We start from the raw sequence: 15048 nt of genomic DNA, 5'->3' as shown, positions 1-15048 counted from the left end.
TTTATGAAACTTATATTCATTTTTAATTAAAAAAAAAAAAAAACCACCAATTCCATATAAGCTTAATACAAACGTTACAACTGGTTTCTTCTTCCAGGGATTCTTAAAAAGAAAAATCCCCAAAGCAAGCTGTTAACAAGCACAGATGAAGCCGAGACCCCACACACGAAATTCTTTATTTCCCTCTTAGCAAAGTAAGTTCACAAGGTACTTCTCAGCACCACTGTCCCGACTGCATGTCTACCCTCTCGATGGGATATAAGCAGTGTAACCAACATTCGGTGAATGCCAAATTGGAACCATTGAAGAGAGGTCGTCTGGGTGGACTCTACGCGCCGCACTTCCTACCGAGGGCAGCCTCCGACCCGACCGCTCCTGAGCGGCCCCCCTTCCTCTTCCTCAACTGCTCCCAAGGATGTACAAAAGCAGTCCTTTCACAAGGGTTTAGAAAGTGTTTTTATTGGTTACAATTATATAAAACGTATCACTTGAATTCCCTCTAGTTATTAAGTGCTGGCTAGCAATAACATAAAAACACTTCTTATACATCTGACAAGCTCCAATGATTTCTTTCATGTCAGAAGGGAAGAAGAGCAACGGGCATGCCTGTCTATAAGGACCCTCCCTCTCTCTCTCAAGGCTACATTGGTTAAAATCAACGGACAACCCTTTTGTATGTCAAATTGTAAATTTTAATGTTTTCATTAGAATAGTCTTTTATATCACTCTCCAACAAGAAACAATAAAATAACTAACAGCAAACTTCAATACAAGAACACTCTCCAGATTAACAACTCCAACAAAAATGGAAAATGTAAATCACATATAATACAATTGAAGTGTCCAAAACAATTTAAATAATTTTAAATATTTTATTTTTAAACTGCTACAAATGCTTTGTACAACATTTCAACATAAAGTCCCCATAACAGAAATGTAACAAAATGGGAATGGTCGCGAAAGGGTTAAAGTGGCACAAATTCACCAAACAAGCATCAAACTACACATTTTCAGAGGTAGATTACTTTTAAAGTTGAGAACAAAACACAACATGAATAAAACCAAGCCATTTTCCACCAACTCAGTCATCAATTAAGGGGAAGGCATAGAATGCACAGAGAAATGACACATCCACTCAGGACGAGGCCAATTTGCGGGTTTTTTGCTCTCTCTTTTAGAGACGGAAGTGTAAAACCTGGCATGTAAATTCATTCACATACTTACGTGTAGACATACATGTATAGAGGCCTGTGGCGTATCCTGGCTGCGGACATATTGCTACATAGTCTCCGATAATATAATAGTTATAAGTTAGTGCCAGATAATCATCTGAGAGGATAATGTCCATTTGGATATATGAACACGACACTGGAAGAAGCATTAAAAAAAAAAAAAAAGTCCATATCCAATCTGGTTTCCTCTCCATTATGCTGGCAATCTGCTTCTGATATATATTTAAAAAACAAAAATAAAAGAACAAACAAGCTGAGAGAAGCTAAATGCCTCTCTGTATATAACTCATTTAAAAGAAAGGCATCAAGAGCTGGTGTGTGACCAGAACATTTTAGAATGAGTGCATCAGAATTTGTCATCCCTGAAATCTACAGAGAACTACTCATAAACCAGAACCTGGTCTGCAAAGTTAAGTTCCAATCATTCCTTTCTCTGCTGTGTGCCAAGACCCAGGGCTGCGCTCCGATCTGAGCCCCCAGTACCGTGGCGACATGCCCTCCTCTTCATACCCCGATCGCCCGGGAGCCCAGCACACGTGCCAGGCTCCAGCAAAGCAGCAGAGACCCAACCCTAACCAGGGCAGCGAAAAACCTGCTGACAGTCAGTCGTGTGTTAGGATTTTTGAGTCAGCTTCAACTGGTCTTGCAAGCGTGGTGTATCTCATATCCTTGGCCGTAGTACTTATCCTAAGTTAAGCATGCAATATCTTTATTTAGTCAATTACAGTTTGCTTTGTCTGGGGGGCTTTTCTACAGGAGGCTCCTAGAAAATAAGGAAACTGAAGATGAATGGCAACGTAACATCACCTGACATGACCTGACGGTGTTAAGGGAACGGTGCATAGACTATTCAACAAATGTCGTTTTGACAGCAACAGAAGGGCTCTGAAGGTACACGGGAACTTGGGTATCCTACTCAAGAGAGGCTAGGAGGGACCACAAGCAGGTCTCTTTGGAGTCGTGTGTGGCAGAGGCAGGTATGTGAAAACTTAGCATCATGGTATTTTTTTAAATCTATTCATGGCCAACAGGAAAACACAGTCTGGTATTTCATGTTGCTTCTCCATCTTTAAGTGTTTAATGGGAACACGGTATTTTTTTTTAAGTTGCTCTAAAAGGAGCAGTAAAGAACGTAAGAACACCTTGAAATTTACAAAGACCAAAGATGGCTAGGAGCGGAGAATGTATCTCTTTCCTCGTCTTTCCATCGGTGGAAATGAGCCCTCAGCAAGAGATCTAACTCCAGTCCCACAACACGCAGTTGGGCTCTGGCCGCTGACTGTGAGAGGTGAGCCCACCACAGGGTAGGGTACGCTGGGCTGACAGTTGTCCTGGGACAATCTAAAGATGGGTGGTATGCCTGGTGTCCTCTGCTGCCTTGTGCTAAGAAGAGGATTGGAAACACATGTCTTTTTTACACCCTGACTGGCACAATGTCTTGTGCTCCAGGAAATGACCAACTGGCCAATTCTGCTGAGCCCTCAGCATTCAATGGGAAACTCTGACTTCATTCACATGGCTTGAGAAACTGTGGAATCCTCAACTGGCATTCAAATGTAATATGTCTGAGTGCTGGGGACTAGCTCTTAATCACAGTTTGTTAGGATGAGACACACAGGAAAGGGATGTGCGGCCAGGCTGGTGCAAGTCCTTGAATATGCAACGGGCTAAGTAAAGCAACATCACTGAAAAAAAACTAAGGCAAAGCCACTCCTTCCAAACATGCACCATGAAATCATCCCTGAATAAAATCTACGAGCAGAAATACACTGAGAAGGGACGAAGACTACCGCAAAAACAATTCCTTTCCAGTGTAATACACCCAACAAGGAGGGAGGATGAGGTCGGCTTTCTAAAAGCCCTGGGCTGGACAGTGATGAACCCCCACCCTCCCCAGGCCGGAGCTTAGAAATCCCAGTTTTAGAGTAAATGCACAACAAGGTGCGAAGAAGACCACAACAAACTCTCGGAAGGAATGCCCACTCTTGGGTGCAGATAATTAAACAATGATGTCCTACGGAACGTGCTGGTTTTTTCACGTCCCAAAAACACTTCACAAATTTATGGTCACCTGTAAGCAGCCCCCCGTGCAAGACACACGTCCTTCATTCAGATGTGCCCACAGTACAATGCCAGCGACTCCTGCCACCAGGGGCTGCTACCGGGGAGGGGAGGCCTGCTGCCACCATCTACCCGTTAGAAACAACAGCTGTTTTCTTATCAGACTCTTCAGTGTTTCCTCTTAGGCCAAATCCATTCCAGCAATGGAACCCTCTGTTAACTATCAAATAAAGCAAAATAATGAAAATTAACTGGAGCAAAGAAGAGAGACACAATTTTATTAGGCACTTTGGTCCTTTGCAGTTTTCAGAGTTCTTCAAAAAGCACTGGATGAGTAAGAGGCCAAGTGAATGAACTTCATACGTGTACACTTACTCACAGAGTTTAACTTTATAGTACTTTAATTTTTCATAACCTCACCCTTGCATTGTATAAACGGGATCCAGTACAAAATGAGTGATTCTTTCAGGTTAACACTGCAGACAAAAAGGGATGCACATAGTACATTCTAAAGCATCAACCACCCGGGGGATGTTTTTTAGTACAGTCCGTGAAAATGATGGCATTTTCTGGTTCTTTAACCTTGAAAAGGACTCGGTTCAAGAACGTCCTGTTGTGGAACTTCCAGAACACAGAGTACAAACAGGTACACAGTTAAACTGCTACAGGCGGGCAGCTTGAACAGCTGAGAAACAGGTGCGTATTTTCAGCAGGGCTAAGCTCCAAGATGCTATATTATGCATACGCCACGGCCAGAGACCAGACGCCGAATCGGAACTACCGTGACAGATTTGTTAGTTCACTCACCACATTTTTAAAAATGTGACCCTTCATTCCTAGTCAATCATTCCAATCAGCCTTGGCTGATGACCCTTATCTACACCTTTCTTTAGCCACGACTTAAGGCACACCAGCACCAAGAACTTCACGCATCAAGTGTGCAGTGGTAACAGCACCTGAGTCCTCATGACCTCTCCAAAATGGCAGTCACTCTCCAGAATATTCATTCTAACGATTTGCCTGAAACACCAGAGAGTTTTCAGACACGGAAAGTTAGAGCCAAGAAAGCCCAGAGCCGAGCAGCTCATCACTCTGAAAGGACAAGATTTTAAAGTATTTTGCAGAAATTCTATCTGATGTTGACTCTTTTACATGGGATTCACCTGGAGCCATTATCCAGGAAACAGGGATTCTGAGAACGCACATCAGCTCGGGTTACTTGAGTAACTTGGAAAGTCTGAAAAGTCAGTATGACAAATTTAACTATTGCCCTGTGTTTTTAATGTGTCACGGAGAACAGTTCTTAATACAGGGAGGACACAGAATAAAACAGTGAAATCACCTCCAACCGAAGATGAATTCTTCCGCCATTACTGGGGGAACACACGCGCTGACATGTGGAGCCGACCTGCCCTGGGCTGCCACACCTGCCTGTGGGACCTGCCAGGTTCTGCCCCCACTGCAAGGCTCTCAGAGCTCCCTCCTCCCCTTTCTTTGGCATCTGGCCTGTTTCCTATCCTACGTCTGGAGACAGGAGGGGGGGGGACCTAAGGCATCTTAAAAGGAGTACGGTGTTTTCATGTGTTTGTTTTAACCAATGAGGCAACTTTTTCAAATTAAAACACTATAAAAAGAAAGCATGAATAATAAAAGCTTGCTCAATTACTATAACTATGCTCCAGTCACAAAAATATTAAACAAGACTGCAATGTGGTTTCAACGAACTCGGTGATCCAACCTTAACCACGAGCAAGATCTATGATCCGGAAATAATACAAAGTGACACTGAGATATTACCCAAGATATGAAGGAAGTGTGAGAGAATTTCATCTTTTCGTAATAGAATTTTATCTTTTGACAGCTTTTTTATGGTTTCAAATTCAATTCACAACCAGCCCCATTAAAGAAACGGTACCACTCGGTGAGTCCTAGGTCTGACACAAAAGCTGGGAATTCAGGTCTGAGGCAGCCAAAGCAGTGACCCTTCTTCGTGCCTCCAACTGAACCAACAGCTACTTCCTTTAAATGCTTATGTCAAAATTCTACAGGAAAAAGGAAAAAATGGCCATTGGGCAAGAATATTGTTTTCTTCCAACCGTCTTCCCCCCCGCGCTCGTCAGCTCGGACTTCCTCTGGCCCTGGAAGACTCGGCTTACCTGAAGTCCTTCAGCTCCTGCTTGCCACCGCTGTCCTCCCTCCTGTTGTCCCCCGGGTCGGCAGAGGCTGCCAGCTGGAGGCTTCGGGTGACCGGTCCCCCACTCCGTTCTCTAGATTTTACATTGAACCGGTCTGTTCTTTTCTTACTGGCCAAAGCAGATTTGCTCTGCAAGACAGCTTTGCTCTTCTGGACCCGCACGTGCAGGCCCCGGGACGTCTTGCTCGCGAGCTGAGCAGAATGGTTCTTGGCCACAGCTTTGGGCTTTTTCCCCTCAACATGAGTTATTTTGGCCATTCTGATCGGGCTTGAGTTCCTTAAGGAGGAGCTTGGCTTTTTGGACTTGACCGAAGCTGCAAATTTGACATTCTGCTTGGACCTGAAGGACGAGGAGGGCAGCGGGACCGGTGCGGGGCCCGAGCTGCGCGCTCTGGTCTTGCCCAGAGGGGCCTGCACGCTTTGCATCTTAATCTCTGCGTCCGCCGTCCGGCGGCGGTGGCTGCTGCTGCTCTTGTCACTACTTGCAGGTGAGGAGTGCCCGCCTTTCTTGGATGAGTGGGAAGCTTTTTTTTTGGAGGGAGAGAGTGGTTTTTTGGGACAGCTGAAGGCGGCGTGTTTGTTCAGGCTGCCGATGTACGTGAACTCCCTGTTACAGTACGGGCAGATGTGCGAGGACGACTCGCAGGCCGTTTTGAAGTCGGCCTTCTGCTTCGCAGATTTGTTTTTCTGAAGGATTGCTTTCTGGACAAGCTGGTTTTTTTTCTTCAACGCGTTTAGTTTGAGCTTGTTCGAGGACATTTTGCTGAGCTCGACACTAAAGTTCAGTCTTTTGGGCTGTCCCATTCGTCTGAAGGCGTTCTTCCCGGAGTTATCTAGAACCACCACACCGTTTTTGGGCTGTACAGTCTGTTTCAAGGGGACTGGGTTTTTCTTAGGGGTATACCTCTTCTTGTCACTGGCAGAAGCACACGCCAGGATGTGTTTGTGTAACTCCGGCATGTTGTCGACACCTTTCCCGCACTTGGTGCAGCGAATGGCAGTGGTGAACGTCTGTGGAATATTGTGTGTAGTGAAATTTGTGGCCGTCACGCCGATGCCCATGGGGTTTCGGTGATGGTACTGAAATGGGGGCGGTTTAAAGCTCGGGTAATGCTGATTGAGGCCCAGTCGGACATCTGGGTCTTTCGTTTTTATGCCAGAAGCCATTATTTTTATGGTTGTGTAAAGCTCTTCGGAGGAATCATTCAGCTCTTCTTCTTCTTTCGACGTTTCTAAAGGATCGTCTGGCAAACTTTGCATATGCTCTCTATGGGCCTTGCTGGGATCGGTGAAGTTCTGGGGCCTCAGGGTGCCACTTTCAAACTCATGGTGGGTGCACACCTTGTCTGGGTGGAGATCTCGCTGGTGCTGCTGCAAATTGCACAAAAAAGCAAATTCCTTTTTACAAACTGAACACACAAAGATATTCCCAACTCCATGAAGCAAAAAGCGATGTTCTGACAGATCAGTTTTAGCCTTAAAGAGCTGCACACAAAATTCACATTTGAAGGGCCATTCTTCAGCATGGACAGATAAATGTTTGGTTAGATCTTTAATGGAAAGAAAAGGTGATTCACAGACATTGCAGACAAAGTTTTTGTTGAATGTTTCCTGAACAATCTCCTGTTCAACTGCTGACTGGGGTTCTTCCCTGGGTTTCAGATCGTCATTCTCTAGTTCCTCCTGCTTGAAAGTTATCATGGGGAGAGAAACTTCCAGATTATCCCCAGAGGAAACAACAGATGATACTGCTGAGAGCGGTGGCGGCGAGGGGGAAGAGGAGGAAGAAGAAGAGGAGAAGGAAGAAGAGGAAGAAGACGAGGAAGACGACGAGGAAAGGGTCGGGGGTCCGGGCGAAGCAGCAGACGTGAGTGGCTCCACGGAAGGGATGGGAGATGGTGACGGAGACACTGTAGGAGAGAGAATGGGAAGTGGGGACTGCACGGTGGCATTCGAGAGCGGAGAGGGACATGGACGGGGAGATGCCTCGGAAGAGGGGACCGGAAGAGGGACAGTAGGAAGGAGTGGCGGCGGTGACGTGGCAACAGTCAACACGGGAGGACACGCTGGGGGGGAAGAGGGGTGTGTTGGGATCAAGAGAGGAGGCAGTTGCCCAGAAGAAAGGGAAGAGGTCTGTAGGGCAGGCGAGGAAGGAGAGACAGTGGGTGGGGACTCAACCACAGGGGCCGATAAACTGGAGTCCGGGCCAAGGCCAGCATCTGGCTGGGGGTCCAGGGACTGACAAGGACTCGGGCTCCGGGTCACATCCGCAGCACTCTCTACAGGTAAATCGAGGCCGTTGTACTCATTGAGAAGAACCTTCTGCAGCATGCAGGTGGTGGGTTTCTTCTTCTTTACGGCACTGCAGGCTGGCTGCACCAAATGGTTTTCTTTGACCTCCTTGCCTTCGGAGTCACTGCAAGGCTTCTTATGCACACTGAGATCTAATACAGATTCCCACTGGACCAGAGTCTTGCCTGTGCCCTCAGCCTTCTGTTTGACGCCGCTGGATAAATCCAGGGGCTGCTGGTTGCACACATTGCTAAAGGTAGAACTGGCTGCCCACTCCTTAGATACTTTATATTCGTCAAAGCATGGCGGGCTCACAGCTTCTCTCTCCTCTCTCCCAGATAGACTCCACGCGGGTGAGTTGCTATGACTTTCTAATTTGGGCTTTTTGGAACCCAGAACTCCATCAGGCCATGCTGCTTTGCCGTCGCTTTGCTTTCCAAAGTCTCGAAGGGCAGGACTGTGTTGTGGGGAACTGGGAGGAGAACTGGTCCGCCGCTTAAACCTACTCGAGGTCACGGGGAGCATCGATGCGGGAGCGGACACACAAACGGGCCCTAACTTCGGTATTTCGCTCGCTGAAATGCCTGCAGGAGGAGGCAGCTTGTCCTGGGTCTGAAGAAGTTGTTTGAGTTTCGATGACAAGTACACACTTTTCTCTTTGTGGAAAGACACTGCCTCCGACGTGGCTATACTGAGAGGCAGTAAGGAGCACGAGGGCACCGAGGGGTCGGCCTCTGTCTCGGCTTTGATTTTAGGTAGCACGGGAGGACTCGCGGTTCTCCGTTTCTTGGACTCGCTGTTTGTGCCGCTGGAAGGCTCTTTAGGAAGATCATCTGCTATAGAGGCCTGTGTGGTCTTTACATTTTGGGTGATCTCCACCGTAACAGGAGTAAGCAGACAATTTATCCCATACAAGTCTGCAGAGCTGGACTCCATCTCGATGACATCACAGTTACTCGTGCTGCTGCTGGTCTGAATTTTGCCATCAATATAGAACTTTAGGTTTTCAGAGATATTGCTGGAGATATCCATGATGTACACATCATCTGCCTCCCCGTCCTCCTCCGGCTCTGTGCTGGGCACGTAGACGCTCTGGGCCGGCGGGGCCTGCTCTGCGGGCGGGTGCGGCTCCTCCAGGAGGCCCCCTTTCCGCCGCACGCCCTTGGGAATCAGATGGCGCTCGTGCACCCTGCGCTGGTGCCGTCTCATGTTAGTGTGCGTTCCAAAAACCTTCTTACAGTATTTGCACGGATGAAGCTCTTTAACTTCCCCATTCTCTTCCACGACAGAAGAATTGACAGTTTCCAGGGGGGCTTTCTCTGAATGCGAGAGCAGAGCGTCCTGCCCAAGGCCAGAAGGAGGCAAGTCATCGTTCGCAGCAGCGCTGTCACCGGGTACTCTGCCATCAGCCGGGTCTTCGGGCGGCTGGAGCGCGAGGCTGGGCTTCCGCTTCAGCCCCGCCTCGTGGCGCCGCTCATGCCTCCTCCTGTTGATCTGCGTGCCAAACGCTTTCCCACAGTACTTGCACTTGAAAGCATGATTGACTGTGGATATGTGGATGTGCATGTGACGTTCGAGGCCCTGTTTGGTCGTGAACTTCCTCTCACAATGCTGACATGGAAACAGAAATGTCTCGAATATATCGCCGTTGGCCTCCTCTTTAGTTTTGGGAGTTCTGGTAACAGGTGGAACCTCTAGAGAGCCTACAAGCGTTTCTTTTGAAACATTTTTTGGTTCTTCCAATAAATCTTCTGGCTTCTCATCACATCGTATTTCTGGCTCTTTCACAGAACTCTCATTTGTCACGTCAGCTTCTTCCTCCCCCTCTTCCTCCAGCTCGTCATCTTCGTCCTCTTCCTCTTCCTCCTCCTCCTCCAAATCATTCACCTCACAGTTCGTGGCTTCTGGCTTCCCGTCTGGTTCTGTGTGGGGCTCACAGGCAGTGGGGGGGACTACTAGTTCCGGAAGCACATCCTGACTAACCGCCTCCTGAAGAACGGCTGTCTGCTCCACCACTGAGGCTGAAGGCTTCTCATCCTCTTCTTTGGGACCTAGAAAGCACAGGGAAACAGAAGCATGAGCATGAGGTCAAAAACGAGCGACTTTACTATCAATTCTTACTATTCAAGACATTTCTCTTATCACCGAAGATGTGTATGGGAGACTATGATCAGCAATAGAAAGCTCTACCTCCCCATTTATAAAGCTATACTAGATAGGAATCCATTCTGTTCATTTACTCAACAAATATTTAGAGTGCCTGCTACATACCAGGCCACACTCTGTGCGGTAAGGATACATACGTGAGCCGTGTGCCCACGTGGAGCTTCGAATCTCTTCTGTGTTCAGTCACACATATAAATACAATTTTGTTGACAGAAACTGTAGGACCTAGAACTGTGTTGGAGGTGCACCTGGGTGGCCCAGTCAGTTAAGCGTCTGCCTTAGGCTCAGGTCATGATCCCAGGGTCCTAGGTTCGAGCCCCACACTGGGCTCCCTGCTTGTCTCTCTCCCTCTGCCCCTCCCCATGCTTGTTCTCTCGCACGAGTACGAGTACTCTCTCTCTACTCTCAAACAAATAAAACCTAAAAAAAGAAAAGAAAAGAAACCTGTGTTGGATATCGACAGATAAGTGGATTCAAAACTGGATTCAGATCCAGCATCCAGTGATACTGGATATCAAGAGTCTTGCCAAGACTTCTAATTCCTCATGATTCCAAACTGAAACTAGAAAACTGTTAATCACATTACCAGGTTAGTTCTTCGTAGGCTATCTTGAATAGAATGATTCTCTCCCTCCTTCCTGACCAAAACTATGTATTTAGAAACTAGGACATTTTCCAAGCCTAATCAAATTATTAAGAACTCAGGAGCTGTGGAGAAAAAGGAACCCTTACGCACTGTTGCTGGGAATGCAAACTGGTACAGCCACTGTGGAAGACAGTACGGAGATTCCTCAAAAAAATAAAAAATAGAACTACCCTAAGATCCAGCAATCGCAATACTGGGTATTTAGCCCCCAAAAATAAAAAAACACCAATTCAAAAGGATACATGCACCCCTATGTTTACTGCAGCATTATTAAAAACAGCCGAACCATGAAAGCAGCCCAAGTGTCCATCCATAGTTGAATGGATAAAGAATATGTGGTATATACACAGACACAGACACACACACGCGTGCAGACACACACACACACAAGAATATTATTAAGCCATAATAAAGAATGAAATCCTGCCATTTTCAACAACATGGATGGAGCTAGAGTATAATGCTAAGCAAAGTCAGTCAGAGAAAGACAAATACTGTATGACCTCACGCAAGTGTGGAATTGAAGAAACAAAACAAATGAGCAAAGGGGAAAAAAGAGAGAAAAAGACAAACCAAGAAACAGATTCTTAACTACAGAGAACTGGTAGTTACCAGAGGTGAGGTTGGGGGGGGGGGATGGGTGAAACAGATGCTGAGGATTAAGAGCACATTTATCATCACACAGAACTACTGAATCACTATACACTGTACACCTGAAACCAATGTAACACTATATTAACTACACCGGAATTAAAATAAAAGCTTAAGAAAAAGAAAAAAGAACTCAGGAGCACCTGAAGAAGGAAATAAAGACCTGAAGTGACTTCTGAGTCTCTATACCCAGAAGAAACCCACCCAAGCCCAACCTGAGGTAGACAGCAGACAGGTGGTCAGGGAAGGACTCACCGGTAAGATGATAGTGGAGCAGAGGCCTAAAGAAAATGAGTCACACAAATATCTGGGAGAGGGAAGCCCACCAGACAGAGGAAACAGCAGACACAGAAGCTCTGAGTCAACAAGTTAGATGTGTTCAAAAAAAACAGCAAGAAGTCAGAAAGGCTGGGGTGGAGATGGACTGAAAAAAAGAAACTCTAGGTGGACAAAGATGGAGGCAGGGAGAGGTGATGGGAAGTGGTCAGACACTGGATATATTTTGAAGATAAAAGGCTGACAAGAGTGCTGACTGGCTGTAGTGTGTAGGAAGAGAGAGGGAGGGAGAGAGGGAGGAGTCAAGGAGGACTCCACAGCAACTGGAATAATCCTATTTACTGAAAGACTGAGGGAAAAGTAGGTCTGAGCCCCCCCCAAACCCCCACCCCCGTGAGTGTGTGTGTCGAGGGGGAACCAAGAGTTACTTTGGAGAGACAGACAAACAGAGACACACACACACACCCCCGAGTAAAGATATTAGCAAGTCATTTGTTTTACAGGACTCAATTTCAACAAACAGCTGAGCCCAGACTGTACAAGTCCTCAAACTGCAAGTGGTATTTGGAGCATGGGACTGCACGAGGCCACCTGGAGAATGAATGCAGACCGATGAGAGGCAGGAAGACAGTCCCCCAGATGACTCCAGCACTTACAGGTCAGAAGAATGGCAAGTGAGGTTATCTGGAGAGCCAAGAAGAGGAAAGAAAGTTTCAAAAGGAGAAAGATCAGCTGTGTCTGGAACTACGAATGGGTTGGCTAAAGGAGGACAGAGAGCTAAACAACCAATTTACCAAGGTGGAGGTGTGGGGGCGGTGGTGACAACAGTTTTAGCAGAGCAGTGGGGACAAATGCCTAATGGAGTTCCTAAGACAATGGACAGAGCAGGGAGACAGGGAGACTGTAGTGAAGCTAGAAAGGAAAGCAGATGTGGAGCAGTGGCTGGAAAGAATCACAGGGACAGCAAGGGACTCTAAGACAGGCACTGTCACAAGCCCATTTAATGACGACGGGGATGGTCCACCGCACTTTCTCCACAGTACCACCTGAGTCCCTGCTGACTCAGGCCCCTTTTAAGAAAATGAAACAAGCATTAAGAAAGGCTCCGTAAAGGAAGCAGAGCTACTCTAACTTCTGGCTCTTCATTCACTGAGCCAATATTTACTATATGCCAGTACTAGGTAAACGTGGCTGTCAAGATCCTTACTCTCACAGAGCTTCACTGTAACGGGAGCCACGTATGAGTAACAATACTGTCGTGAATTAATGGCCATGCTTTGGGGAAGTACGGGTTGAAGTACGGGTTGCTGCGGAAGCATGCGGGACAAACACCTAATAACGACTTCGTTAATCAGGGAAGGAAGGCTTCTCAGAGAAAGGACTGAGCAGGCTGAACCTGAAGGTCAAGGACAGAAAAGGAAAAGCAAGCAGGAGGAATCAAAACATGTAGCACCCTAGAAATTAGTCTGGACTCACCTGGGGGCAGTGGGGTTCCATTAAGGTATTTTAAAGCAGGAGAGTGCTGTTTGGGAGATCTGGCTGCAATGTGGCTTACAGGGTTGGGAGAAGGGACATTCCTGGAGGCAGGAGATGAATTCCAAGGCGGGGGGTATTAGAAGGGAGAGGATGGGGCCTACACTAAGAGACGGAAATGGAAAGAAGCAATGGACAAAGAGTGGCCAGACTGTCAAGATAAGAGACCTGTCAACAGACCTAGTGACCACCTGGATGTGGGAAGGAAGGGCTAAAAAGGCCAACCTTCCCAGCTCTGCAAACACCAGGTATTTGTGGCAAGCTCACCTGCTCAGTCCTAGCCCCCTGGTCATTCAGCTTTACTTTCACCTGTCTGTCCGCTACCTCTCTCCCAACAGACCAGCCTTCTCTCCCCGAAGACAAACTTCATTAATCCCAAGAGTTCACAGACTGGGACACTCGTCATTTGATGGTGGGAGGAGCTAACTCCCTTTCCAAATACATTTTCAACAAAGACCCAGCATCTTGCTAAAAAAGTCAACATGAGACAACAGAAAATGAAAATAACACCTCCAAGGCTTAGAAATTTTATTTTTTTTTAAAGATTTCTATTCATTTATTTGACAGAGACAGACAGGCAGCGAGAGAGAACACAAGCAGGGGGAGTGGGAGAGGAAGAAGCAGGCTTCCAGCGGAGGAGCCCAATGTGGGGCTTGATCCCGGAACGCCGGGATAATGCCCTCAGCCGAAGGCAGAGGCTTAACGACTGCGCCACCCAGGCGCCCCAGGCTTAGAGATTTTAGATCCCATTATTAGCCAAAATCTGTGGCTTTCTGTTACTGGAGGGAAAAAAAATTCTTTCCCTGTGATTGGTAAACAATCCCAGACTTAAAACTGTCCAAAGTAATATGGGGCAAAACACTCAGAGCTCCTTATTAAATTACTAGTAAGGCCCACAGCAACGTGTATCCACACACTCGATGAGGTCTGTTGAGTTTTAAAAATAGAGGAAGGTTTGGGGAACACAAGGAAGAGTCTGGACTATTTGCTCAGTACACAGACCACTTGCTGAGGACAATGCAGAACATTCAGGAGAAGCTGACAACTAGCCTGTAAGGAACCAATCACACTTTGACCAGCTATTCCACAAACAGGTAAATATTAGATACTTTCCTTCATAGGACCTAATGTTATTTCAGGAATAAATAACTTGTCTTCAATTACTGAAGGGGAGAGAGGGCTGCTGGATTTTCTTTTTTAATTCTGCCACTAAAGGCACTGAGATTCTTTAAGTATTTGTGCTGCTGTTCAAACAAAAGTCTTAATTAGCAAAATCTGCTATCAGCATGCAGAACTTAGTTTTAAAAGGCTCTAGGAAATCAACCTGTCCGTTCTTGCTTCATAAAATGCTACAGGAAATTATAACCGTTTATGAATGTCATCACTGCAAACAGTGCTAATAAAGTGGTTTTATAAAAGGCATCCAAATACTCTGGTTTCTCTTCAGATCACATCAATCCTTCGCCCTTTTTAAAGGCATCAAAAATGTTTTGTTGGGTTTCTTTTTCTCTACAAATGTTTCTTGAAAGAGTCACAAGCCTATTATTTTGAAATTTGCCTGTCTGGGTCACTACAAACAATTCTTAGAAAGCTCCGGTCTCTGCATATATTTTGCCACATAACGAATTAAAACACACCTCCCTCATTTCTATTATCGACGGTCTCAATATAGTCGCTCAAGTGCAAGGAGCTCAGAGCAATCTGCCTTTCTGATGAACTTTCAATCCATGCCTCTCTCTGAATTCTCACATCACTGAGGGCCTAGAGTATCAATCCTTAGAAGGGATGATAAAGAAGAAAATTTGGTGGGGAGAAACAGGAAGAAATAAAATAGGAACTTAATTTCTAACAAAAAACAAGGGGCATGATCCAGGAGTCCTAGGATAGAGCCCTAAGGCAGGATCACTGCTCAGCGGGAGTCTGCTTCTCCCTCTGCCCCTCCCCCTGCTCCTGCTCCCTCTCTCTCTCTTTCTCTTTCAAATAAATAAAATCTTAAA

The 15048-nt window shown here is 46.4% G+C and overlaps 1 protein-coding gene across 3 annotated transcripts in view; it reads right to left on the bottom strand.

Moving 5' to 3' along the window:
- PRDM2 (PR/SET domain 2) overlaps positions 1-15048 on the bottom strand; it is a 119380-nt gene that overhangs the window by 30060 nt on the left and 74272 nt on the right. For 2 of the 3 annotated variants that reach the window (XM_040645800.1, XM_040645798.1), the window contains exon 8: positions 5450-9830. In XM_040645800.1, the coding sequence (XP_040501734.1) occupies positions 5450-9830 (4381 nt within the window). Of the gene's footprint in view, positions 1-669; positions 5336-5449; positions 9831-15048 lie in introns of those variants that run through there. The other variant, XM_040645799.1, reaches the window with a different exon arrangement.

Source organism: Ursus maritimus, unplaced genomic scaffold (genome assembly GCF_017311325.1).
Source record: "Ursus maritimus isolate PB19 unplaced genomic scaffold, ASM1731132v1 scaffold_32, whole genome shotgun sequence".
Taxonomy (NCBI): Eukaryota; Metazoa; Chordata; class Mammalia; order Carnivora; family Ursidae; genus Ursus; species Ursus maritimus.
The sequence above is the reverse complement of the archived record's forward strand: the minus strand, read 5'-3'. Positions and strand labels throughout refer to the sequence as shown.